This window comes from Hippopotamus amphibius, chromosome 9 (assembly GCF_030028045.1).
Source record: "Hippopotamus amphibius kiboko isolate mHipAmp2 chromosome 9, mHipAmp2.hap2, whole genome shotgun sequence".
In the NCBI taxonomy this organism is placed as follows: Eukaryota; Metazoa; Chordata; class Mammalia; order Artiodactyla; family Hippopotamidae; genus Hippopotamus; species Hippopotamus amphibius.
The window spans coordinates 26934822-26961000 of record NC_080194.1 but is presented as its reverse complement, the minus strand read 5'-3'; the positions used below and the strand labels follow the sequence as shown (position 1 = coordinate 26961000).

Sequence of the window (26179 nt, the reverse complement as noted above, 5' to 3'; positions counted from 1 at the left end):
TGCCAAAGGAGCCCCTCATTGTGGAGATGGGAACCAAAGCCCAGGGTGAGGTGTCCCTTGCCCCGGATCACACAGCCTTCTGCTCTGTTCAGCCTTGAGATGGAGGGAGAGGTGCCTGGGAATGCCCCTTCCTGGGTCCTTCAGTCCCTTGCCATTGGCCTCTCCCAAGACAAGGCCAGCACCTGTGAATCTGAGGGGCATCCTCGAAGAGACTCTACAATATAAAAGCTTGGACTCTTTCTGCTTCCAAACCTGATGGCCTTTTCCACCCCTGCTCCCAAGCCAGTACTAGGACTAAAAGGTCCCAGGTCCCAGGGCAGATACATTTGTCCCAGATCTTTTGGCAACAGGGATGGGATGGAGGTGTTGGTCAATCTTTCCCGAAAGACGTGGTGTCATGACCAGGAGGGTGACCCCAGGCAAGCATGGGGCCCAGCCCTGGAGAGGTCTGTGAAGGTCCCCAAGTTCAGTGATTCCCAAACTCTTCAAGCAGCAGAAGCCTTGCAGCAAACAAAATCCCACTTGGAAGTTGAATATAAAAGTGGCGTCGTACCACCAGAGTGTGCATGTGTTTTAAAACCATGCTTCCTAATTACCAAAGAAGATGAAGCTACAAATCAAGTTAAAAACTGTCAAAGCAGTTTAGATTTCTAAGCCACAAGTGATAAAATATTAAATATGTTTGGTAAGTTCGAACATATAACATTTACTTATTGTAAAGGCACCTTGATGACAGCCCTGAGGTGGTTTTTATGAATGCAAAACACAAAAAAAGCAAAGTTGTAATCATTTAAATCTCAGAATCCAATTTATTTCTGTTTTCTTTGCTTGCTCAGGTTTGAGAAGAATCCAGATTTGCGTGGATAAGTGGCTTGAAGAGCTCACATGGAAATCTCAGGGTACTCTTCAATTAAAGGGTTTGATTGATTCATTCATCCAAGAAATATTTCTTGAGTGCCTACCATGTGCCAGGCAGTCTGCTGAGGCTCAAACAAGTGGGAAGGAATATTTGTTTCAAACTAAATTACTAATATAACAACTATTCACATTCCTCATTTTAAGTGTAAGTCAAAGGAAAAGACTCAGGTTATAATAAGCAACAAATCTTTCTATAGTATGCTATGACAATATTGCAGCAGGCCATGTGTATTTGATCAACATAAAAGATCATGCTCCAGGCAGATGGGCCTGAGCCTTGCCTGGAAAGAGCAAGTGTGACCCAGAATACACATCTAATCATGTATGCGACTATCCAGTTTAGAAGAAATGCAATCATCCTCATTAATGACACTTTTCAAGAAGTTCAAATATATGCAGAGAGATTCAAAGGCCACGAGGCCACCCATTCATTCATTTGACATTTATCAAGTTCCTACTATGTGACAGCCCCTGTGATGGTTTTTGGAAATGCCATGGTGAACAAAGCATCCCTGACTTCTCGGGGCTACGTCAATCAATGAACAAGCTAATAAAGAAGACAATTAAAGAGTGGCTGTGCTAAGAAAGAAATGAGCAGGGTGATGTGACCCAGCTACCATAGAGAGGATGGTCAGAGACATCTCAAGGAGGCAAGTTTGAGCTGAGACCTGCTATATGAAAAGCAGCCAATCATGGGAAGAGCCTGGCAGAGAAGCAACAAGTTCAAGGCACGGAAACAGGATTGTACTCAGAGTGTCAGAAGACAGGAGAGGAGGTCAGGCTAGCATGGAATGTTCAAAGGGGATCATGGTTCCAGATGCAATTGTAGAGATGGAGGCTGCTGTGTAGTGCATGGATTCTACTGGAACAAGAGTAAAAGTGAGGAGAGGAACTAGGAGGCTATGCTGGGCATCCGGGCCAGCAATGTGGCAGTGTCGTCCAGGATGATAACAGTGGGGATGGAAAGAATTGAGAGATGTCTTAGAGGTTGATTGGTCAGGACTTTCACATGCCCAGACCTCCCGTTTGGAACTCCAGCCTCATAAATCCCCTGCCTACTCGACCTTTCCACCTAGATGTTGAAAATGCATTTCAAATTTCATGCCAACCTGGACTCTGAGTCTGCCACACACAAACCTGCTCTTCCCAACTCCATTCTTCCAGGAGTCATCCTTAATTCCTCTTTTGTCTCTTGCCTACATCCAATCACAAATAAATCTTGTGGGTTCCATTTTCAAAATGTATCTGGAATCCAGCCGATTTTCACCATGTGCACTGCCGCCACCTGGATCTAAGCCACCAATTCCACTCACTTGTTTTATTTCAATAGCCTCCTAATAGCAGGTCTCCCTGCTGTGCCCTTGCTCTCCATAACCAGCACGCTCCTGTTAAAATGTAAGTCAGATGGTAACATTCTTCCCTTCTGCTCAAGCTCTCTGGTGGCTTTCCACCTCGGAATACAAATCCTTTGCTCCCTCTGTGACCCTCTCTCTTACCACTCTCCCACTTGCTCATACTGCTCCAAATATACCAACCTCCTTGCTCTACTTTAAAACTGACAAACAGTCGTGCCCCAGGACCTTTGGACATGGTCTTTCCTCTATCCGACTCCTGATATCTGCTTCTGCCCTCCCTTCATTCTGGTCTCTGCTCAAATGGAATCAGGCTAGAGAGGTCTTCCCTGACCACTCTACATAATGAAATAATCTCCATCACTGTTTCCTTGCCTTGCTTTAGGTTTCTTCATAGAACTTATAATCTCCTGATATCATACACTTCCTTGCTTATTTGTTTATTATCTGTCACCCTGTGGTAAAATGTAAGCCCCATGCGAGCAGAGTCTTGGTTTTGTTCATTGCTGTATCCCCAACACCTAGACCAGTATCTGGCACATAGTGGACACTCCATGATGTGTGTTGAATGAATAAATGAAGGTGGTGTTATGCAGTGAGGGCAGGTAAGCACTTCCTAATGAGGGAACTTCAGTACTACTACTAGAAGTGAAAAAGACAGGGCTCCCAAACAGAAGGGAAGGAATGACTCCCCAGGACTCAGAGGGCCAGTTAGGACAGCCTCCAGAAGTTAGGGGGAAAGGGACAAAGATCATTCATTCTTGCTTGTATCTGTGGGCTCTAGGAGGAGAGACCCCAGTAGGGTTGTCTGGTCCAAGGGAGATCTCTAGCCTGGGTGCTGAGAGGAAGGTGTGGACTGCAGTTTTAGGAAGAGGCTGGAACACCTTATGGAGATGGGGAGGAGGCCCACCCCAGGGCTTGTGAGGGAGCCAGAGTCCCATGGGTGACTGCCTCCTGCTTCTATTCCCAGTCTCTCCAGTGGGCCTGCTGGGGAGAAATGCAGCTGAGCCCTTCACAGGAGCCCAGCCCTAAGACTCATGGGCCCCTGTCAGGACTCAGTGCCCCAGCCAACAGCTGAGAAGGCTGCAGGGAGCACTCCTTCCAGCTATCCAGCCGGTGTCAGCGACAGAAGCAAGCGCTCTCGTTAGTATAGCCTTGCACATCGGACTGAGGGCTTCCACATCTTTGGTCTCTTTAGATTCTCCCCACCACCAATCACTCTAAGAGATCACTATTAACATGCTCAAATTTACAAAGTGGGGAAACTGAGGCTCAGAAGAAGATGTGACTTCCACAAAGTCACACAGGAAACTGTGGGGTCTAGGTCACTGGTCTGCAAACTCCACTCTCAAAGACTCCACCCTGAGGTGGGGTTCTCAGGCCGTCTAGGTGTTCAAGGCCTTTATGCAATAAACTTCCTGGGCACAACACTGCACCCAAAGTGGAGGAAAGCCCAGAGCAGACGGACTTTTCTTCCCAGCGGAAGAGACATCTCGGCCTAGACCTGCACTGGATACCACGTCGCGGAAATGAGCAGGTTGAATTGGGCAGGAGTTCGCTTCCCTCTCTCCAGACTGGGACAGGACCTGCGTTCAGAGAGACTGGCATGAAGTTTTAAAAGCAATCATCGACTCCTGTATAGATGCGGCTGGGTTTCCGAGCGACAAGAGAAGATGGACTGCGCCCGCGACCCACTGAGTGACTCCCGGGGCAGGAACTGGCCAAGTGACAAGACCACCACGTTCAGTCTCAGGTTTCCCCACTTGGACTCTCTATTTCTCCTTGCTCGTTTCTCTGCCTCTGACTCTCTAGCTTTCTGCTCTCTGGATGTCTCAGCCTCTTTACCACTCACCTTCTCACTATCTAAGCTCTGAGTGTGTCTCTGCCTTATTGGCATGGGTCTCTTTCCAAATCTCTCCGGATCTGATTTCTACCCCTAACCTGTTCCTGGGTCCCCCACAAATCAGCGGACTGGGGGAGTCCTCAAAGTCAGCCCAAAGCTAAGCGCGAGCGGCCAGCGCTTCCCGCGGACACACGAGGAGTCCAGTGCTGCAGAGATCTGGAAAGTGTGCCCGGGAGCCAAGTGCAGCCGCGTTGGGCTGCCAGCCTCTGCCTTCCTCCCTGCCTGGGGAGGGGCCGGAGCGCGCGCGCGCGAGTGTCAAGGGGTAGGGGGCTGGCCAGTCTCTGGCCCCTGCTGCCACCCTGGGGATCCCAAGCTCCTCCCCTCTCAGTTCCTATTGGCCTCGGGCGCCCCCGCCCCTAGCCGCCTGCTCAGGCTCGGGGGCCCTTAGGCTACTCCGGAATAAATAGCCCCGGGAGCCTGTTGTGAAGGTAGGGGTGGGGAAGCCCCAAGGCGTTGCCGCCTTTCTCCTCGCAGTCCGTCGGTCAGGCGGGGCAGGACAAGGCAGGGTGGGGGACAGCTGGGTGTACATTCAGACCCCCAGTACTTTGCTATCCCACTGCCGGAGCTCCAGAGCCGCAGAAAGTTTCTGGCAACCCCTGCCGCTGGGGTGGGAAGAAGCCAGGACTGCGCCGCCCCCCGCCGGGATATGGAGCTGCTATCACCGCCGCTTCGCGACGTAGACTTGACGGGCCCCGACGGCTCTCTCTGCAACTTTGCAACAGCGGACGACTTCTATGATGACCCGTGTTTCGATTCCCCGGACCTGCGCTTCTTCGAAGATCTGGATCCGCGCCTTGTGCACGTGGGCGCGCTCCTGAAGCCTGAGGAACACTCGCACTTCCCTGCGGCCGCGCACCCCGCTCCGGGCGCGCGCGAGGACGAGCATGTGCGCGCGCCCAGCGGGCACCACCAGGCGGGCCGCTGTCTGCTGTGGGCCTGCAAGGCGTGCAAACGCAAGACCACTAACGCCGACCGCCGAAAGGCCGCTACCATGCGCGAGCGGCGCCGCCTGAGCAAAGTCAACGAGGCCTTCGAGACGCTCAAGCGCTGCACGTCTAGCAACCCGAACCAACGGCTGCCCAAGGTGGAGATCCTGCGCAACGCCATCCGCTATATCGAAGGCCTGCAGGCGCTGCTCCGCGACCAGGACGCCGCGCCCCCTGGCCCTGCAGCTGCCTTTTACGCTCCCGGCCCGTTGCCCCCCGGCCCGGGCGGCGAGCACTACAGCGGCGACTCGGACGCCTCCAGTCCGCGCTCCAACTGCTCGGACGGCATGGTAAGGCCAGGACCCTGGGCTGGAGAAGTGAGGGCAGCTCTTGATATATCAGGAATGCGTTTCCGAGGGCGCGGAGCTGGCCCTCTGGTGGGAGGGTTGGGCGGGGAGTCTACCCGGGAGTGGACCCTCGATGCCCCAGGCAGCTGTCACTAGGGTGGCCTAGTGCTTTGGATGTGCACGGGACAGATACGATCCACCCGACTGGGCGCGCTATTAGAACACTACTGCGCCAAGACGAAGATCTGCTTTTTCTCCGCTTATCCCTATTGCCAAAATGCAGATTTGTGCTCCTAGCTGACTGCCCTCTATTTGGCCAGACATGCTGCAGATAGCTGGTGCCCACCCTTACTCCCCAACCTGGACAGATCCGGGCCAGAACTCTCGCGGCTGAGACTTGGGGGGTTGGGGAGGGGGCCGCTGCAGGAAGTGATGCTCCAGACCCGCGCGGTTCCCAGGCCTGACTTGGTCGCCCTTGCTGTTTGCAGATGGACTACAGCGGCCCCCCGAGCGGTGCCAGGCGGCGGAACTGCTATGACGGCACCTACTACAGCGAGGCGCCCAGCGGTGCGTATTCGCGCCTCCTTCCCACGTTCCCTTTTGAGTTGCCCTGGCTTTTCTTTACCTAGGACCTCCTCGCCCCCATCCTGGGAGATGGTACAGAGAATGAAATACTAAGCATGTAGTTCCCTCTTTTTTCACCCCGAAATTTCGCGGGATCCTCCCAAATTCTCGCCGGCCCTCAGTTCACCGTCTGCCCCAAAGCACTGAACCAGAGGTGGGAGACTTGTCCGCGGCTCCACCCCTGCATACTAACCTACCCCTCCCCGCGCAGAACCCCGACCCGGGAAGAGTGCTGCGGTGTCGAGCCTCGACTGCCTGTCCAGCATCGTGGAGCGCATCTCCACCGAGAGCCCCGCCGCGCCCGCGCTTCTGCTGGCCGACGCGCCGCCGGAGTCGTCTCCCGGCCCGCAAGAGGCGGCCGCCGGGAGCGAGGTCGAGCGCAGCACGCCCACCCCCTCCCCTGACGCTGCCCCTCGGTGCCCCGCGGGCGCGAACCCCAACCCGATTTACCAGGTGCTCTGAGGGGTTGGGCGGCCGCATCGGAGGGCGCCGCTGTCCGCGGGCTTGAGGGATGGTGCCCCTAGGGTCCCTCACGCCCAAAAGATTGAGCTTAAACGCCAACTCCTCCCAAAAGCGCTTTAAAAGCGACCCCTCCGGAGGTAGGAGAGGCGGAGGAACTGATGTGTGTTTCCGCCTCCCGCACCCCAGGGCAAGGACATGGTCCTTTTTTTTCCACGCAGCACCCATCCCTAAGACCCTCTGCGATGGCCGTTTGATGTTACTCGGTGGGCCAGAGCTGACCCTTGAGGGCCCAGGCCCTTCTTCTTCCTCGGCCCCTCCCCCATGGGGAATGGGACCCACGCAGACCTAAGCCCCGCCCCCGGACGCCGGGATGCTTAAAGGGGCGTGGCCTCTCTTTTCCGGAGGCCTCGGCGCTTTCCCGCCGCTCCCTTCCCAAGTGTAACAGGTGTAGCGGTAACCACTCCTACCCCTCCCCCGGTTCAGGACCACTTTTTGTAATACTTTTGTAATCTAGTCCTGTAAATAAGAGTTGCTTTGCCAGAGCAGGAGCCCCTAGGGCTGTATTTATCTCCGAGGCATGGTGTGCAGTGCGACAGGGACTTTGTATGTTTATACGGCAGGCGGGCGAGCCGCGGGCGCTCGCTCAAGTGTTCGAAATAAAGACGCTAATTTATACTGCGGCGGCTCCGGCTTTCGCTGGCGTTGGGGACAGGATTTTGACGGGAGGAAAATCCGCAAACTGCGCCAGCTGTACCGCAGCGACCCCTATAGGCGGCAGACAGAGCAAGGAGGATGCTTGGGGCCTGCGGGGGCGGGGGGGGGGCGGCGTATGTTTCCCTTTAGTGAAGAGGTTCTTCTGACTATGACGTACATCACCACACACAGGTCAGTAGTTCTCGTGTCAGGATGGATATTAGAACGATCTGAGTAGTTAATAAGAGATCCGTGCCTGTCCCGCCACCCAGAGATTCTGATTTAAAGTATCTGCCCTAGATACCTCTGGCCAGGTATTGGTATTTTTCAAAAGCTCCCCAGGTGATTCTGAAGTGCGTACACGGTTGAGAATCACGCCCCTCCATACACACAGAGTGAAGCCAGATATGGTGTCCAGAAGGATCTCTGGTGAAAGTCATGCCCCCCAGATGCCACTCAGAATCCTCATGGGTGTAGAGGATGTGATAAGGTGCTCACAGCATGACGAGGAAAAGCTAATGAGTGTGAAGTGGCATCGTAAGCTGTGTGGTACTTCCAGGCTCTCGGTGATAGTGTTATCACAGGGGGACAGCATAAAAGGCCAGGCAGGCACAGACACAACTACTGTTAAGTAACGCAGCACTTGGAGCATCCTGGCACTGTCAGATCTCACAAGAAGACAGGAGCCCAGAGCCTGCAAGGAGAGGGGCACGTGCAAACCTGCATCATCACAGATGGCATCAGTGCTCTTATCAAGCTATAAACACTCTGAGAGGAGAGGAGGGGCCATTGATTTATTAGCCAGGGTGCTGGGGAGGGCTTCCTGGAAGAGGTGCCATTTAAACTGTGTCTTGAGAAACAAAAGAAGACAACACATGCATAATGCCCACAGACGCCCCCCTCCCCGGCACACATACACACACACACACACACACACACACATACAAACACAGAGGCACCTCTGGGAGGGTACCCCTGGATGCATGGCCTGGCAAAAGTTCTTCCCAACCCCACCCCGTAATTCACATACACTTGTCACCAGGACCTCAGTGCCTCCTACATCCCACTCTTAAAGACCTTTTGTTCCTGAAAATGCTACAGGCCCACTTTCAAGGGCTCTTCTCCCCAAGGAGGGGGAGAGTGTGGAGAGGGCCTGGGGACTGCAGGCAAGATGCAATGGCAGAAGGAAGAGCAGAGGATCTGCTCTCTGCTCTGGGAGAGCCTCTGTTCTCCCCAATGCAGGCCCCCTGGGGAGCCACCGAGGGCTGCTCTGTTACTAATCATCCTCCACTTTTCATCTGGCTGCTTCCCCAGATGTACCTTGGGGATTCTTTATACTCCCTTGGGACCCGTTGGGGCTCATTCATGAATTCATTCATTCTGCAGATGCCAGGTCCCATGCTGGGTGAAAACAGACCAGTGGACGCAGTTCCTGACCTTGGGAAGCACCCAGATATTTGGGGAGACTGGATCTTTTAGTAGCTGATTACATCACGATGAATTAAGTGCTATAATGGGGATGTATGTGGCAGAGGAACACAGTAGGAACAGAAGGTATAGACAACAAGCAGCCCCTAGTAAGAATCCTGAAGGAGTTGGTCAGGAAAGAGGAGCCAAAGAAGGATGCTCCAAGCTGAGGGAATAGCAAGCACAAAGAACCAGAGGTGACAGAAAACAAACTGTGCCTTTATGGAACCACAAATGCTCACAGGGAGGGGCCAGAGGTGAGATGGGGAAAAGGCAGAGGCAGGGCCACAATGGACCTCATTTGGGCTTTATCCCGAAGGCAATTGGGAGCCATAGAGGAATCTAACCAGGGAAATGATACAAATAAATATGTATTTTAGAAAGGCCTGTCTAGACTGGCAGAATGGTTAGGAGGGAACAAGACTTGAGACAGGAAGACTTGTCAGGAGGCCACCAGGGTTGCTCAGAGGAGACATGACATGGCCTGAACTGGGGTTGTGACTGGGGATGGGAGAGAAAGCACAGGAGTAGAGATAATTGTGCCAGATGACGTGTAGGTGTTGACAGTACAAGGGAGAACCTTGAGGGCACCGTCCCTGCACTCACACAGCTTAAAATCCACTGGGGAAACAGTCACTAGACAAAGAATCAAGTGAATAAATGCAATGTTATAAATGGAGAGAAACACCACGAGGTAAAGTAAAGGGTGCAATGAGAGATGATGATGGGGTATGAGAAGCTAGTGAGGCAAAGTGAGGAGGAGGCAGAGCTTCTGCACTGAGGGAACTAACCACACATAGGAAGAAGGCCCCAGTAACCTATAGCGTTACTATAGCCTATAGGGAGCTAGTGGGCAATTAGAAAAAGGTGTCCCTTCTTTCCCGAGGACACTGATCTGCACCAGGTTTCATGGCTAGGCAAACAGAGAGCAGGCTGGACTTCAGCCCTTGCTCACCTCCTTGGCCAGGTGCACTTGTTCAATGAACAACCTACAGAACTGTTCACAGAGCCTTGTGTGAGGAAGAGAGGGAAAGGATGAATCAAGGATGACTTCAGGCTCTGGTTTGCTTCAGAGTGGACAGAGGTGCCATTGCAAAGATGGAGACCTCTGGAGAAGAAGAAGAAGCAGGCACAGGGACAGATTTAGTCCAGGACACTTCCGGTTACAAGTGACAGAAACCCAATTCAAACAAGGTTAAACCCCACAGCGGGTATGTTGGAAGGATCAGGGCAGTTCCCATAAGGAAGCAGCGCTACAGCACCACAGCACCCATGGGCCTCAAGAGGCGGGACTGGAGCCCCTCTTGCTCTTCAACACATCCCCCTTCTTGCCTCTCTACTTGCCTTTACTCCCTCCTAGTCCATATTGGTCTTCTCCAGCAACTCAGGGATTAACTCACATCTCACCATTTAACTCCAGTTAGAAAATTCCCAGGGAAGAACTCTAACTGGACCAGCTTAGATCATGAGGCAGGATTTTAACCGAGGCAGAGAGGCCCCAGAGACTGCACTCTCAGCTGCCCAGCCCTGTAGCCTCTGCAGAGGAAGGAAGGAGAAGAGGAAGGAGAGGGCGTCAGGAGGGAAGGGAGCAGCTAGAGCTCAGATCACCCCGTGGATGATGGGATTTGAGGTCCTCTCCTGGCCTCTCCGTCAGTCCCCTGGGTGGGGCGTGGATGGGGCACATCTAGCTGAACCCCATTTGCAGTACAGATGAAACATCCTTGCTCTTGGGGCCATTTTCACCTGGGCTGGGCCCGAGAAGACACCAGGCCATGCTCTCCATAGAGACATGTGCATGTCTCTACACACATGTGCTCACACAGCAGCACACATGTCCCCAAAGCATACCACCAGAGGCTGGTGTACTTCGATGCCAAGGAAGTTTAAGCTTCAGGTCCTTGTCCCTTGCATGAGCTTCTTCTAAGGAGCTGGGAAAAGCCCTAGAAATAGTTTCACATGGTCTAGTTTCTTTTCAAATTTTCCAAAGTAAAATATTGTAGTCAACTGGTTATGACCATTGTCTCTATTCTGACTCCCCCGCTAGGTTGGGTGGCATTTATGGGCATGTTGGGGTCCTCTTGAAAGGTATACATCTTGTTCGGGTTTAGCAGAACATATTTTAAATAAATTAAATACAAGACAGAGACAATAACAATGAACAATGAAATAAATTATGATTCTGACATTGAGAAGACAATTGTAACCCCAACATATATTTAGATAGACCAAAAAGCAGTTTATTAAAAGAAAGAGAGAACTTTTGAATGGAATTATTGAAAAGACACTTGCGTTGTTTGATAATCTAACCAACAAAGAAGAGTTAATTATATGAACATATTGGAAAACGATTTAAATTTTTTGCTGGTCTACCACGAAATGCTGACATCAAGAAAGACAGAATAAAATTCACAATATGCCACTATAACAAGACCTTAGCATCAACAAACTTTTTAAATGAACCCTGCCAATTGAAAAGCATTTAAAATTAATCACCGCACAGGAAAATTCAATATACCTTGAACTCACAGTTCACAGGTGGAAGAAACTGGATGGAGTTCCCGCCAAATTTGAAAACAATCCTAAAAGTGTACATCTCAGGTACAATTTCCAGTGGACATTTCCAATAGAGTGGTGAGCCTGAGAGTAACTTCCCTAAATTGTCAACGGTATCAAACAAGTTTTGATCAACCATGTTGAAGGAGAGACTGAATTATCTGAATTAGCTCTCAATTCTCTGTGTAGAAAATGATATTATAGAATCACATTGAAGAGGCACTTAATATACAGCCTGATGCAGGTGGAAGGGAGTGGACAAGACTGAAAAGGGCAAGAAAAAAGAGCAGGAGGAGAAAGGTGGAACGCATGAGGGAGATAAAGACAAAAATAGTGATGGTGCTAGTGGTGGGAAGAACCATGCGGTTCTAGCTCAGTTTTTTCTCATCTATAAAACACTTCGATCCTTTGCACACAACTGAGTAGTACTAAACGGGAAAACGTGAGGCTTTGTAATATTCGTTTTTATATGGTACAGGGTCACATTTGTACAGCTAACATTTTTTTTTTTCAGACAACATTTAACAGTGGGTTTTAATTCATGTAGAATGTTCCCAGTAACAGGGGGCAGTAAGTCCCAGATGATGTCGTGGCCACATAATTCCTGGGATCTAGGCCTGGCTGTGCCACTGACCAACTCCGAGACCTTGCGAATGTGACTTAAACCTTTTGGATTTGGGCTCTCTCTCTGTGTAAAGAATTAGTGAGTTGAAAAGGTGTGTCCCAGTTCTGAAATTCTTTAGTAACTCACTTAAAGCATTTCAGAGAAAGAAAAAGATAATAAAATAGGTCTTTTACAGATAAGGGAGCTGGAACCATGACAGATTTTTCTTAGCATAAGCAAATTATGTATAGCTCCTGGTTTACTGATCCTTCTTTTACTTTTCCCAATTAAAAAAATTGAAATATAATTTACATAGCACAAAATTCACACTTTTAAAGTGTCCAATTCAATGGTTTGTACTATATTCACAACTTTGTGCAAAAATCACCACTATCAAATTCCAGAACATTATTCCCAAAAGAAACCCATACCCAAAAGAAACCCATACCCCTTAGCAGTCACTCCTCACTTTCTCTCCTCCCCCCAGCTCGAGGCAACCACTCAGCTATTTTCTATTTTTATGGATTTGCCTATTCTGGACATTTCATATGAATGGAATCACATACTATGTGGCCTTTTGTGTCTGGCCTCCTTCACTTCGCATCTTTTCAAGGTTCATCCATGTTGTAGCATGTATCGGTACTTCATTCATTTTTATAGCTGAATAATATTCTACAGTATGGATACATCCTATTTTGTTTATCCATTCATCAGATGATAGATTTTTGGCTTGTCCCCGTTTTTTGGCTATTATGAATAATGCTGCTATGAACATTCATGTACCACTTTTTGTGAAAACATATGGTTTTAATTCCCTTAGGTATATACGTAAAAGTGAAATTGCTGGGTATATCATAACTCTATGTTTAAGTTTTTGAGGAATGGCCAAAGTCTTCCCCAAAGCAGCTGTACCATTTTACATTCCCATCAGCAGTATATGAGGGTTCCAATTTCTCTGCATCCTTGACAGCACTGTTATTGTTTATCTTTTTATTCTAGCCATCCTGAGGGTGTGAAGTGTATGTCATTGTGGTTTTGATTTGCATTTCCCTCACGGCTAATGATGTTATTTAGCATTTTTTTCATGTGCTTACTAGCCATTTGTATATCTTCTTTGGATAAATGTTCTATTCAAATTCTATGTCCATTTTAAAATGAGGTTATTTGTCTTTTTATTGTTGAGTTATGAGAGTTCTTTATATCTTCTAGACACTAGACCCTTATCAGATATATGGCCTGCAAATATTTTCTCTCATCCTACGGGTTCTCTTTTTACTTTCTTGATATTGTCCTTTGAAGCAGAGAAGTCTTTTGTGGTTGTTGGAGTCCAATTGATCTATATTTTTCTTTTGCTGCTTGTATGTTTGGCATCATGTCTAAGAAACCATGACCTAATCCAAGGAAGAAGATATTTGATCCAGTTTTAGTTGATTTTTCTATATGGTGTGAAGAAGGGATCCAACTTCATTCTTTTGCATATGGCTATCCAGTTGTCCCAGTACTATTTTTGAAAAGATTATTCTTTCCTCCATTGAATTGTCTTGGCACCCTTGGCAAAAATTAATTGACTATGAGTATATGAGTTTATTTCCGGACTCTCAATTCTATTCATTTATCTATGTGCCAGTACCTTTATGCCAGTACCAAACAGTTTGATTACTGTAGCTTCATAGTCAATTTTGAAATGGGGAGGTGTGATCCTCCAACTTTGTTCTTTTTCAAGATTATTTTAGCTACTCTGGTTCCAGTGCATTTCACAAATGTATCTTCAAGTAGTCCTGTCCTGGTGGTATTTTCAGCAGCCACAAACCTTGCCTGATACACTATGGGAGCTGTAAAGTGGCATGGAAATTTAAGGCAGGTTCCTGTTGGTGCACAGAAAAAATAGTTACAGGGGAAGATGATTTTTTCATTTTCGGCCAAATTCAATGAATCTTTAATAAGACAAATGTGGTTTTGTTCACTGAACATCATTCTGTAATTGCAAAAAAAAAAGAAAAAAAGTTGCAGCTGTTTTTGTTGGTATTATGAATGCTTCCAAGTAAATATAACTTATTTAAAAGTATTACGTAGGTGTGTCAGGCAGTTAACAACAATATTAAACTATTTTTTTCTGGTTTATTTTTAAACACTTTTAGTATTTGTCAGCTTTCTAAAATTTATATTTGGTCCTGATTTCTTTTCTAAGTCTAAATAAATATTCACTTTTGTACCCAACTTTCTATTCTTTTTTGTAAAAAATGTGACCCCCTCCCCCAAATGTCTAAACTTCAGGCCTCATAGAACCTGGACCCAGCCCTGCACACTGCCAACCAGGCTTACCTGCAGGCTGACGCAGGCACGAGAGCCCACAAGATTCCTCTAAAGGAGTCACAGAAGGAGGAAGACCCTTGAGACAGCCACGCGTCTCCAGCTGCTTCCGGGAGAACTCAGCGGCCCCTGCTCAGTCCTGCCGGGGACACTCTTGCAGCAGTGCCGGCACCCACCCATCCTTCCTACACACATGCGTGCCTACCATCCTCGTGCATCCCTCCATCCCTCACCACAGCCATCATCATTCCCCGCTCCCCGCCTCCCCCCATAGCCGGCAGTGAGAGGTGAGGCATTGAGGCCCACCTTCCCCAAAGTAAAGCCCAGGGAGGGCTGACGCTGGGCCCCTGGGGCCATACTGCCACTCTGAGGGATGGACGCTGCTGAAATGGCAGGAGCCCATAAAGGAGACGTGGGGTAAATGCGGGTCACAGAAGGTTTGGAGGCGGTGGGCAGTCCGAGGGAAGGGGGGAAATGGAAGGAGAGGAAGTTAAATGAAAGACACTATCTCACTGAATATTCACAAAATATTGTTCCCTTTACGCCGATGAGGGAACAGAAGCTTAGAGAGTGAAAGTGACTAGTTTACACAGCTAGTAAGCAGCAAAATGAGCTTTGTACTCAGATCTTTCTAGATCAGTGCTTCTCTCAACCAGAGGAAATTTTATCCCCCAAGGGACATTTGGCATCAGCCTCTTTGATTGTCACAAATGGGGAAGGGGTTCTACTGACATCTAGTGGGTAGAGGCCAGGAATGCTGCTAGATATCCTACAATGCACAGGACAACCCCACACCAAAGGATTATCTGGTCCAAAATGTGCAGACATTGACAAGCCCTGGTCTAGCACTTCCTTGGAGTATTCTTTACCTTGTCGCCTTTCTAGACTTCCCCTGGCCTAAGAGATCTGTGACCCATTTGCCCAGGGGTCACAGGAAGGAACAACTGTACGCCCCACCCCATTCCCAGCTTAGGTACCAGGGTCAGTGCTCAAGCTAGAGATGTGTCAGCCGCAGTCACCAGTTTCCCACTAGGGCACTTCTAGTTTCACTCTCCCCTGTCCACTGGGGAGAGGAGCTCTGATCTGCGCAAGAGATCCCTGCTGCACCGTTGCACTGTCTATCATCACTCCAAAGCCAGCTCTGTGCCCTGGTCGGGTTAGTTTCCAGCCGTGGCCACAAGATGGCACCCCAACCCACCAGGAATGAGAAGGCTCTGGGCCTGGGAAAGAGCATATGGGATGGGCCAACCTGGACCAAGGCCTGGGGCTTAGACTTGGGCCAGTTCCAGAGCCTAGCAGGACCAGATCTAAGGCCTGCAAGTGCCAGGTGTGAACACATAGGCCAAACTTGGCTTCAGGACTCCCTTCACTTTTTTCTGGTCCACACCCAGCGCTAGTTCATCCTCCAGCCACTCCCATCAGCCCCCTCCTCTAACCTGAACAAGAGGAATTACAGAACGGAGGTGTTATGATATACGGTTTATTATTACTCATATCCATCAATAAAAAAACTGACTCTAGATAAATTGAATAACTTGCCCAAGGTCATAGCTAGTCAATAGTGGAGCTAGGATTTGCATACAGGTAGTTTGGTTCCAGAGCTTATGCTCTTGACCACTGAATCACACAAGCCCACTGGTAGTTCACTGCACCCTGTGCCCCGCCCCCCCCCCCCCCCCCCCCACCAACCACTGATTCCAAAGACCCTGTGGCATTGGACCACAGCTTTCCTCTGCAAGGGAAGGGTCAAATGGCTATGAATAAGGTGGACTGCTCACAAGCAGAAAGGGAAGAGGCTCTCAGCTGGGCTGAGGGTCTGTGGTTAGTGGTTGTGGGTAAGAAGCTAAGGCTTAGATCAGCGATTCTCCCTCCCTACCCCCATTTCTCTGGGGCTTTTTCCTTTTTTTTTTTTTTTTTTTTTTCTATGTTGCCCTCTTGGTTTTTCTACGCTTTCTGCAAATGCCAGCCTTCTTACAGTGTGAAGAGGAGGTGAGAGAAGGGGTTTTGTGTCCCTGCTTAGGATAGAGAAGGGGGACATCCTTTGGGGCCTGGGGGTGTCATCTGGGATGAAGGTGAGAATCTTAAAGTGGGATAGCGTGGCAGCACCTCATGGGCAGCTACCCTCTCCCACCTGGGAGGCTCTTCTCTCTGAGCCTTCTCTGCTTGCCTCATAGGGGAGTTTAGGTGCGATAGATACACTTTCACACTTCCCCTCCCTCCAGCCCTGGCCTGCTTCTTTTTCTGGCCCTTCAGGGCCACGCCTGACCAGGGCTCCTAATCACCCAAGCTTTCCCCTTCTAGGAGCCCTTTGCCTCTCTCTGCCTCTCCCTCTGCTTCTCCCCACCATCTGGGGCATGCTTCAGTTCCCCATTATGGCTCACCATGGAGTACTGGCCTTGGTGGGCTCTGCACCAATTCCCTGAGAAACCCTGGTGACTCTCACCTTGACTCAGCCTTGGTTAAGGGCTCCAGACTCTTATGGCCTCTGACACTAGGATTCTAGGATCCCAGCCCCTCTCCAGGCCTTTCTCAAATCATCCAGTCCTTAATGAGGAGCTACTGTGCTCTGGGCACTGGGTGGATGAAGCAAGCAAGAAGGACCCCTGAAGGAGCTGATAGTCCCTTTTTGGGGGAAATGAAATAAGCTACAGTGAAGATTAGGGAACCATACTCTGATCCATGTGGTCCTGCAGGAGAGAGAGGAGGTGGGACGCTGGGCCCCTGTAGTTGGCAGAAACGCAGAAGGCTTCCCGGGGGAGAAGAGGGACTGGACATCTGGCTGGAAGGAAGGGAAGGTTTGGAGAGGCCTCCGTCTTGTCTCTCCCCATCTTGATTTCTCCCAGCTGTGTGTGTGTGTGTGTGTGTGTGTGCGCGTGTGCACGCACGCACACGTGTGTGTCTCTCTCTTTCTGTGTCCATCTTTTTCTGTTCCTTCTGAGGACTCCGTTTCTCTGTTTTATCACCTCCTTGGATTGGGGGAGAACTTCCTGAGAGAACTGTGCCCTGGGAATCTGAATTTGGGCCAAGCTGAGCTGTACCAGGTCCGGCCTCCTCATGGGTAGGGGATGGGGCTCATACTGGTCAGAATGAGAGAGACACTGAAAGGCACTCTCATCCCTGTACTACTCTGAAGTAAATGCATTGAAGGGGAAATGGCTCCCATTTATAAGAAGAACACAGATCAATCTCTGGAGGGAGGAGGTGACATCCTGGTCCCAGACCCCAGCTCTCTCTCTGCCTTTGCTCATCTCTGCCCCTGTCTTTTCCGTAACTTTGTTTCTCTCAGTCTCTCCCATTGTCCTTCTCCACCCCTCACCACTGGTTCTGCCCCTCGCACCTCTCCAACCCTCTCCATTCCTCCAAACCTCTGCCCTGGCACACACGGATTTCACTGGGGCTGGGCTGGGATTCCCCTGGCCAAGGGAGGAGAGAGATGTCTGCCACACAGCTTCGTCCCCAGGCCCACAACCAGGTCTGTGGGTCAGTGTTGAGGGACAGCTGTCTGCACAGTTAGCAAGTGCCGACAGGTAAATAGGAGCCTCGTGTCTTCTTAATTAAATCACCCTTTGCCCAGGCAGCCTTGTGTTCGATTGGGCTGGGCTGGATCGATAAGTCTCTTTCCCAGCACAGCCACCCCTGGAGCTGGGCCTGACCTCCACAGCCCTGCACAGGCCCACCTACCCACTTCCCTGACAGCCTGGAGCCTCTGGAGGGCAGGGTCTCTTGTGCCCCTGGGACAGAGCCTGGAACAAGTAAGGAGTGAAGAAGTGATTGCTCAATTGAGTAAACTGAGGCACTGCCAGCAAACATGGACCAGGAAGCCTTGGAGGCCGAAACTGCAACTCCCACCCCCGAATCAACTGTGAAGCCAGGAATCACAGCAGGGGGTTGCTTCTCTCCAGCCCCCAGACTCCACATCATCTACCCATCCAGGGCAGCTGAAGCCCTGTGGAGAAAGGGGGGCTGTCAGTGTTCAGGACCACTAGAGGCAGTTGCTTCTTCTGACCTCTAAGCACAGAATGCCCTTTTCACAAGGGATCCCCACCTGAGGATCGCAGCCTAGTGTGGGAGCATCAGTGAGCTGGGATCAAGACGGCAGAGCTTGTGGCACTCATGGGAAACTAGGGTTAGCCTGGACTTAAGAAGGGCCCAGGGTCCGAAAGGGGTCGAAAGGGGTTAATAGGGGTCCAAGATTATTGGGTTGTTAGTAGAGGGCTTAGAGGACAACACAACCTAGTGGAGGTGTGTGTTGTGTATAGTGGAGCGCGGGAAGTGTTAGTTGGGAATCCATGCAAGAAGATACCTATGGAAGCGTCATGGGGGCTCCAGGTTCCCTGGAAGGGTCAGTATTAAAGAGTCGCTTGGAGCGGTCAATACTGGTCCGGGTCGAGGTGTCTCTGATAGCGGTCAGCGGTGTCTTGTTTTACTAGGGAATCAGTCCCTGGTTTGGAAAGACGCGGGCGGGTACAGACGCCCTTCCAACCTCAGTCTGACCCGGGGGCTCGGGTCGAGACATCTCCCGGAGCCCCCGCCCACTGAGTGGCTCTCCCCGGAGGCGGAGCGTCGGCGGGTCCCCCGGGAGCCGCAGGAACGGTGCCGGGCTGGCGCCCCCAGCGCCGGGGTTGAAGGAGGCCGGGCTCTGCGCGGGGCTGGGAGGGGGGCGCGGAATCAGGGCTTTTTAGGACCCAGCGCGGCGCCTCCCTCCGGGGGCGAGTGCGGCTGCGCGCGCCGTGTGCCGGTGTCCGGAGAGCGGCGGGCTGGACGCGGACCGCGCGAGCGAGCGAGCGAGCCAGCTAGCCCAGCAGCAGCCCCGGCAGCAGCAGCGTCGCGGCGGCGGCGGCGGCCGCTCCGCGCCTCGCCTCCCCGGCCTCGCCAGCCTTGCCTCGCCGCTCCCGGACCCGCCACCCCCGCCTCCCCGGCCCGACCGCCGCAGCCCCCTCGCCTCGGCCGGCAGCGCCAGCCGCCTGCCCAAAGCAGGGCGCAGAGCGCGGGGCGCAGTGGCACCGGAGTCAGTGCCCGCCGGCCCCGCACACGGAGCCCAGCCCGGAGAACCTTTGCCCGGCCCCGCGCAGCTCCCCAGCAGCCCGGGAGCTGTCCCTTCAGCACCGCCGCCGGAGCCGGAGCCTGAGTCGGAGCGCAGCCCTGCGGAGAGCCCCAGGTCCAGCCGGAGCGCCCCGAGCGCAGCGCTCGGCGGCAGCAGCACCTAGCAGCACCCCTGGTGCCCCTGCCCAGGGGGCCCGCCATCTCCTCCGAGAGGCGGGGAGAAGGAGCGAGGAGGGCGGGCAGGCGCGCCCGCCGCCGGGGGGAGCAGGCAGCCAGGCAAGGAGAGGGAGGGGGCCGGAGTCCGCCCTGCGCCCTGAGCTGCAGCAGGGCCACGCAGGGAGGAAGGCAGCGGGCATCCCTCTCCCCCGCGCCGAGAGCGCGCTGCGGCGACCACCTTACAGCAGAGCGCGAATTTCCCGGCTCCCTTTCCTTCCCTCCCCTCCCCCTTCCAGGGGCTGGTCTATGTCCGGCCCTGGAAGCAGCTGACCTTCCCCCTAAAAGCTTTGTGTCGATGTCTCCATTTTCCCGCTGAGATGGGGACGGGAGCCCGGCCCCCCCACCCTCTTTTCCCTCCTCCCGGGGCTCGCCGCTGAGCGCCGCCCCCCACCCCCACCCCCACCCCTCCCTCCCTTCTTTCCTCCTCTGCCTCCTCCGCAGCCGGACCAGCTCCCTCCCACATCTGGCGCCTAGAGACCCTGGGGATCCCGCGCACGCTCCTTTGGACCAGCACCCGTCAGAAAGCACCCTGAGGGGCTTGGGTTGCTCTTGGGGGAGCCAGAGCCGCTGTCCTCCGTCCCCCCCCGACGGCTGGGGGGAGGGGGGAGGAGGCCGCGCGCCCCCCTCCCCGGCGCCAACTCCCCCTGGCGGCCGCTCCCATGGGTGTCGCTGGGCAGCGCCATGCCTAAGGAGGCGCCGCGATGGGCCAAGGGGACGAGAGCGAGCGCATCGTGATCAACGTGGGCGGCACGCGCCACCAGACGTACCGCTCGACGCTGCGCACGCTGCCCGGCACGCGGCTCGCCTGGCTGGCGGAGCCCGACGCCCACAGCCACTTCGACTATGACCCGCGCGCCGACGAGTTCTTTTTCGACCGCCACCCGGGCGTCTTCGCGCACATCCTGAACTACTACCGCACGGGCAAACTGCACTGCCCGGCCGACGTGTGCGGGCCACTCTACGAGGAGGAGCTGGCCTTCTGGGGCATCGACGAGACCGACGTGGAGCCCTGCTGCTGGATGACGTACCGCCAGCACCGCGACGCCGAGGAGGCGCTGGACAGCTTTGGCGGCGCGCCCCTGGACAACAGCGCCGACGACGCGGACGCCGACGGCCCCGGCGACTCAGGCGACGGCGAGGACGAGTTGGAGATGACCAAGCGCCTGGCGCTCAGCGACTCCCCGGACGGCCGGCCCGGCGGCTTCTGGCGCCGCTGGCAGCCGCGCATCTGGGCTCTCTTCGAGGACCCCTACTCATCCCGCTACGCGCGGGTAAGTGACAACTTACGCATCTGAAGAGCGAGGCGGGGAAGGCAGGGTCCTCTGTCTCCCGCGGGCAGGGCTGGATTCGAGGACTGGTGCCTAGGGAGTCAGAACTGAAAGGGGGGTGTTTGTGCGCGTGTGTAAGCGACAGAGGAACTCTCCTCAAGGGTGACGCGAGCTTTGTACGTATGTAAGGTCTGTGTCTGTATTTCCGAATTTAATATGTATGAGTGACTATGAATGGGTGCGTTTGTGTGTGTGAATAGATGGTGTGTGCATATTTATGTAAGTGTGGTGGTGTATATTTGGGTGGGTAAGGTATGTAGTGGAAATAAGCGAGCATGTGTGTATGGTTGAGTGTGCAGGAGTGCCTGTGTGTGCATATTTGCATCTCTGCAGGTGTACAGGGTGAAAGCGTGAACTGTCCTTTACATCTTGGTGTGGGGAGGGAAGCTGGAGCCCTTCCTCTCTCCCAGGTAAGGGGCACCTGGAACCAGCCAGGGCCTACAGAAGAGGGCTTGAGACCTGGTCTGCTGCCTGAGACAGACCACCCCTCCCCAGGGAGCAGCCTTAGGCCATCCTGGGAAGATAGTCAAGGGGAAATCTTTATGGCTAATAAATTGGTAGATAGGTGGGGAGGGGGATGTGATCCTCTCTGAGACCTGCTCCTGGGAACAGAGCCTGTCATTCTACCTTGTCAAAAGGAAAGGGTGCTTGAGGGGGCCACTGGGCTTCTGCCTATGCCTCTTCTGTGACCTGTAGGGGCAGAAAGGGGGTCTATAGGGGGAACCTTCGAGGACAAGGTGTGTGAGAGGTGGGTGTGTCTTCATCAGCCACTCCCCTTCAGTGACAACAGCTTGTTGCCAGGGAAAAGGGGCACCCTGCTGCTGACCTTGGCCCCTCCAATGGCCTCTCTGAGCAGTTTCCTCAACTATAAAATGGGAGAGGGGGCCTGGTGAATTCTAAGCTCTTTGCTGCTTTAACTGAGCCCAAAAGGGGAACATCCGTAGCAGTCACCTACTTGCTTTTGCTGGCTCTGTCCTCAGAGGCCTGAACAGAGCCTATGGCATGAGGGGAAGGGTCGGAGTTGGGAATTTAAAGCAGAGCCCCTCCCCCATGTGTGAGCCACTCTTGAACCCCCTACCAGGCCAAGCACTGCCCTGCTCCCCTTTACTGCTCCACATCCCTTCCCTCCTGTCCTCTGGAGCCAGGGATGGAGGTTCAGGCAGGGGAGGGGGCCGGAGTGTCTGCCCAGCTGACTCCAGTGGGGAAAGGGGACTGGGGGACCCTGAAGTATCCATGGCAGAAAAAGTCTGTATTTAGGCACAGGCCTGGTGGACATGTTCCTGACATAAAACACTCAATGTTTCAGCATCTGAGGGAGGGGGCAGCAGGTCTTATATGTTACGTCCTAGATCAGATGTGTATGTGTGTTTGGGGGGCTGCAGTAATAAGCAGACAGTTCAACCCCTTGTTTTGAGGACCCTGCCCAAGGTCACCCAGGGAGTTAGAGGCCAAGCAGGACTGGAACCCAAGTCTCCTGGGACCCCATCCTCCACTGAGCTGGCCACCAGCTCCCTGCCATCTCCGGAGTGAACTGGGATTCTCAGGGGTCTCCCCTCCCCTCTCCTGACAGAGGCCACCCTAGCCAGGGGATTATGTAACTAGAGGCTGTGGCTGAGCGGTGGGGAGGGGCAGGAGGAAAGGGACTGGGAGGTTGAATTGGCACATATGGGGGTGGGGGCGGGGGCATGCGGGGCAGAGGCCTGGGTTAGAGCAGCTGCTCATTTAGCCTGCATTTGACCTTGGGCAGCATCTGACCATCACCACCACCCCCTTGGCCCCAGAAGCAGAGAGTAGGCCCAGCTTCCGCATGGTCCTCTCATCCTCCTGGCTCCCTAGCAAGAGGCTGGGTCCCCCCACCCCACTCCTTGGGCTCACTCCGGCCCATGCCTCTGAGTTTCAGGAGAGGCAGGGGTCACATGGGGCGTGTTCCAGCCCCCTCCCCTGTCCATCTCCTCCCACTGGCCATTCCCCGGCTGTGGGGTGGCCTTCACCCCATGCAAATAAATGGGTTGGATAAATGGGGTCTTGTTGGTGTCCAAAACCTTACAGAAAAGCCCTGGTTCTCCCCAGTGTCCACTGAAGAGCAGACTCTGAGGGAGAAGCTGGGCAGTGGGGGGGAGGGGGTGGGGGAGGGGGGTTAGAAGGTACCCCCCCCCCCCAGCCTATCTGTGCTACCTTCTGTCCCCAGTAGCCACACAGAGTTGTTCCAGCTCCCTTGGGTGACAGATGAGGACACTGGGGCCTGCCCAAGGGCACGCAGGGACTGAAGGCAGAGCCTGGATTAGAACCCAGGCTTCCCGCTGCACGCCCGGCTGGCCTAGCTGCATTGCGCTGCCTCTCTGCAGCTCATCTGCGCAGAGCCCAGTGGGCTGCCCGCCCGCCCTCCCCCTCCATCTCTGCTCCGACGCTGCTGTCACCTTTGCGTGCCCCTCCCCCACGTGGGCCCCAAGCCGCCTCAAATTGTGGGTTGGGCTTTAACTGTTTATTCTGGATTCAAGACCGGAATCCTGGGTGTGACATCGTAGATGTGCACGAAAGAAAAGCTCTATGTGTGAGAATCTGTATGAGAGAGATTCTGTGTGGGTGTGAAAGGTTCTTCACATGTGTGAGAAAGACCACATGAGTGAGACTCTCGGGGGAGAGGGGTGTGTGCTGAGACTATGTGAGAAAGATTCTGTGAGTCTCTGTGTCAGAAAAATTCCATGTGAACGTGAGACAGATTCTGAGGTGGACTTTGCGTGAGAGAGTGAGACTGCGTGGGAGAGAGTGCGTATGTAAGAGAGAGAGACTGTACGTGTAAGAGAGATGCTGTGTGTATGTGTGTTTGTGAGAGAGAGAGAGAGAGAGGTTCTTGGGGTGTGTAAGAGACTTGAGGAGAGTGTATTTCTGCGTGTGGCAGGCGTGACGCTGTGAAGCTCTGTGTGTGAGGCTGTGTGCACAGGACCGTCTGTGTGTGGGGCTGTGTGCGGTGGGGCCCTGTATGTGACAGAGACTGTGTGCGTGTGAGGCATGTGTGAGACGGAAGCTGGGTGTGGGAACCTGGTGTCAGCGTGGCTGTGTGTGCTGGTATGTGAGAGAGGCCCTGCCTTGCCTGAGTGTGTGTGCCTTGAGGAAGATGAAACTTCAGACCAGCTTCCTGCCTGCGGCCTCCATCTCCGGGGACTCCTGAGCGGCCTTGGCCAGCGACTTCGCCCCGCATGTCCCATCCTCAGTGAAACTACTGCACTCGCCCAGGCCAGTTGTTGGGGCATGGCCCAGGCAGTGAGGTCACCCCCCCCCCACACACACACACACAAGGCCTAAGTGGTGGCCCTGGGAGAGAGGGGCTGCTTGGCTGGGGTGGGAGGTCCCATCTGAGTGCTTCGGGGGTGACCTTGCTAGCTGGAGAAGCTGGTTCCCTGGCCCTTCTCTCCCACAGTTTCCTGGGCCCCCAGGCTGAGGGGTTGAGGGGTAGGGAGGTGAGCTGGGTCAGGTCTTCTTGCCTAGTCTTCTGGGGTGAAGACCGGCTTGTCTTCTGGGGTGAGGGGTGGTGCCCCAGACGCGCACAAGCAAAGGATGATGACAACACTTGCTGGGGCTGCGAGAGTAAGAACGGTCCCAGAGGAGGTAACGCTGGGACAAGCTTTGAGGGGCAAGTAGGAATTCGCCGGGCAGATGGCAGGGGACGGCAGTGCTCGCATGCACAGCTGTGGAGGCGTGGGAGCCGGCAGGGCTGTGCTGGAGCCGCTTGGGGCAGCCCTGGCTTCACACCTGCCCTCCTCTCTTCCCTGGGGGCCAGCGCAGTTCTGAGGCCCTTGGCCTTTGTATATGATTTGCATGTTGTCATCAGGAACATTGTTCTGTGTCAGGTCACACACCACCAATGGCGGTCCCTGTGCTGCAGGCCAGAGAGTATCTCGTGTGTGTGTGTGTGTGTGTGTGTGTGTGTGTGTGTGTGTGTGCACGCGCATGTTGACATCTCTCTCCCAAAGTCACTTGACTTTTAGACGTTCCAATGACAAAGAAGTGCCAGTGGCCCCAAGCTTGGGAAGCCCCACCTCCATCCATCCCACTGCCCAGCTCTCTTCTGATGTCAGGTCTCTGTCTCCCTGCCTTGTCCCCACCTCTTTGGGACCTGTTGTGGTCCTCCTCCTCCTCCTTAACTCCCTGGAGAGGAATCTCACCTGGCGGCTGGAGTGAACAGCCCAGCCAGAGACCTCTGGGCCTCCCTTGGGCCCCAGCTGACACTGGGCTCTTGGCTTGTGTGTCCCCCATTCAGTGTTCTCCTCCTTCCCATGATGCTTTTACAGGTGTCCTCGTGTCTTTGAGTGGTATTCCAGACCCCCGCCAGCTTCCCTCCCAGTAATGAAAATCACAAACCAAGTGTCTCCTAGTCAGTCTCTCAGCCTCTTTGCCTCTAAAATGGGCATAATGATAGAACCTGTTCCAGAGGGTGGATGGAAAAAGTAACTGAGTTATCTGCATCTTGGTGGAGATGGAGAGCCCCAAGCCATAGGGCCTGGCATGCAGTAAGTGCTCAATAAATGCTGGCTGCTCTTATTACTCCTATTGGTTGGATTATCGTTTTACTTCATGACTCTCTCTGGACTCCATCCTTTGCCCTCTGTCTCCATGTCCACTATCCTGGTTCCAGACACCATTGTATCCCTCAGGCCCACCTCTCCTGCAGCTTCCTGACTGCTGTTCCACCTCCAGCCCCTGGCCCTTCCATTTCATCCTCTACTTGGCAACCACAGAGATTTCTTCAACTCACAGATCTGTCAGCTCACCTCCTTGCCTGCGGAAAACCCTTTGCTGCTTCCCCAGCCTGTAATGTGGCCCGCAGGCCCTGCCTGCCTCTCTAGGCTCCTCTCGCCTGACTCCCTCCATCACTCACTGAGCTCCAGTCATCCTGGCCTCATTTCAGTTTCTGGCACGTGCTAGGTCTCCCAGCCACAGGGCCTTTGCATATGCTGTTTCCTCTGGAGTGCTCTTTCCTCCTGGTTTGCCCCTCTTTATCCTTAATAGCCCGCCTCAAACATCAGTTCCCTGGCAATGCCTTCCTGGACCCCACTGGGTTTGTCCAGAACCAGAGTCCTTCCCTTCAGAGAAGCAATCTAGTTTGTAGTAAAATGTTCATTGGCAGCCTTGCTTGGTTCCAGTTTGTCTCCTGCTCCAGAGTCTAAGCTTCTTACATACTCAATATAATAGGAGCTATTATTATGACAAATGAGGAAGTCGAGGCCCAGCGAGGAGTGCTTTATTCAAGGTCACATGTCAGTAGTTACTTGGCGGACTGGTTCAGAAACCCAGGTCTCCAACTCCTGGCTCAGTGGCTGGGAGCCCCATTCACCTTATGACACCTCAGGGAGTGTCTGGAGTCTGGCGTGCTGGGGGGCAGGAGTCTGGGCTCCCTGACTCTGGGTGCTCTGACATCTGCCAGAGCTTTGGAAG

At 53.3% G+C, this 26179-nt stretch overlaps 2 protein-coding genes across 2 annotated transcripts in view; both read left to right on the top strand.

The window, feature by feature from the left end:
- The first annotated feature begins 4617 nt into the window (after positions 1-4617).
- MYOD1 (myogenic differentiation 1) lies at positions 4618-6532 on the top strand. The gene is made up of 3 exons (XM_057750282.1): positions 4618-5449; positions 5935-6013; positions 6282-6532. The coding sequence occupies exons 1-3, from the start codon at positions 4820-4822 to the stop codon at positions 6530-6532; spliced, it is 960 nt and encodes a 319-aa protein (XP_057606265.1). The 5' UTR covers positions 4618-4819.
- A 13555-nt stretch (positions 6533-20087) lies between these two features.
- Positions 20088-26179, top strand: part of KCNC1 (potassium voltage-gated channel subfamily C member 1) — a 43611-nt gene continuing 37519 nt past the window's right edge. Inside the window, exon 1 of the mRNA XM_057749268.1 lies at positions 20088-20689. Within this exon, the coding sequence (XP_057605251.1) occupies positions 20120-20689 (570 nt within the window). The 5' untranslated portion in view covers positions 20088-20119. The remainder of the gene's footprint in view (positions 20690-26179) is intronic.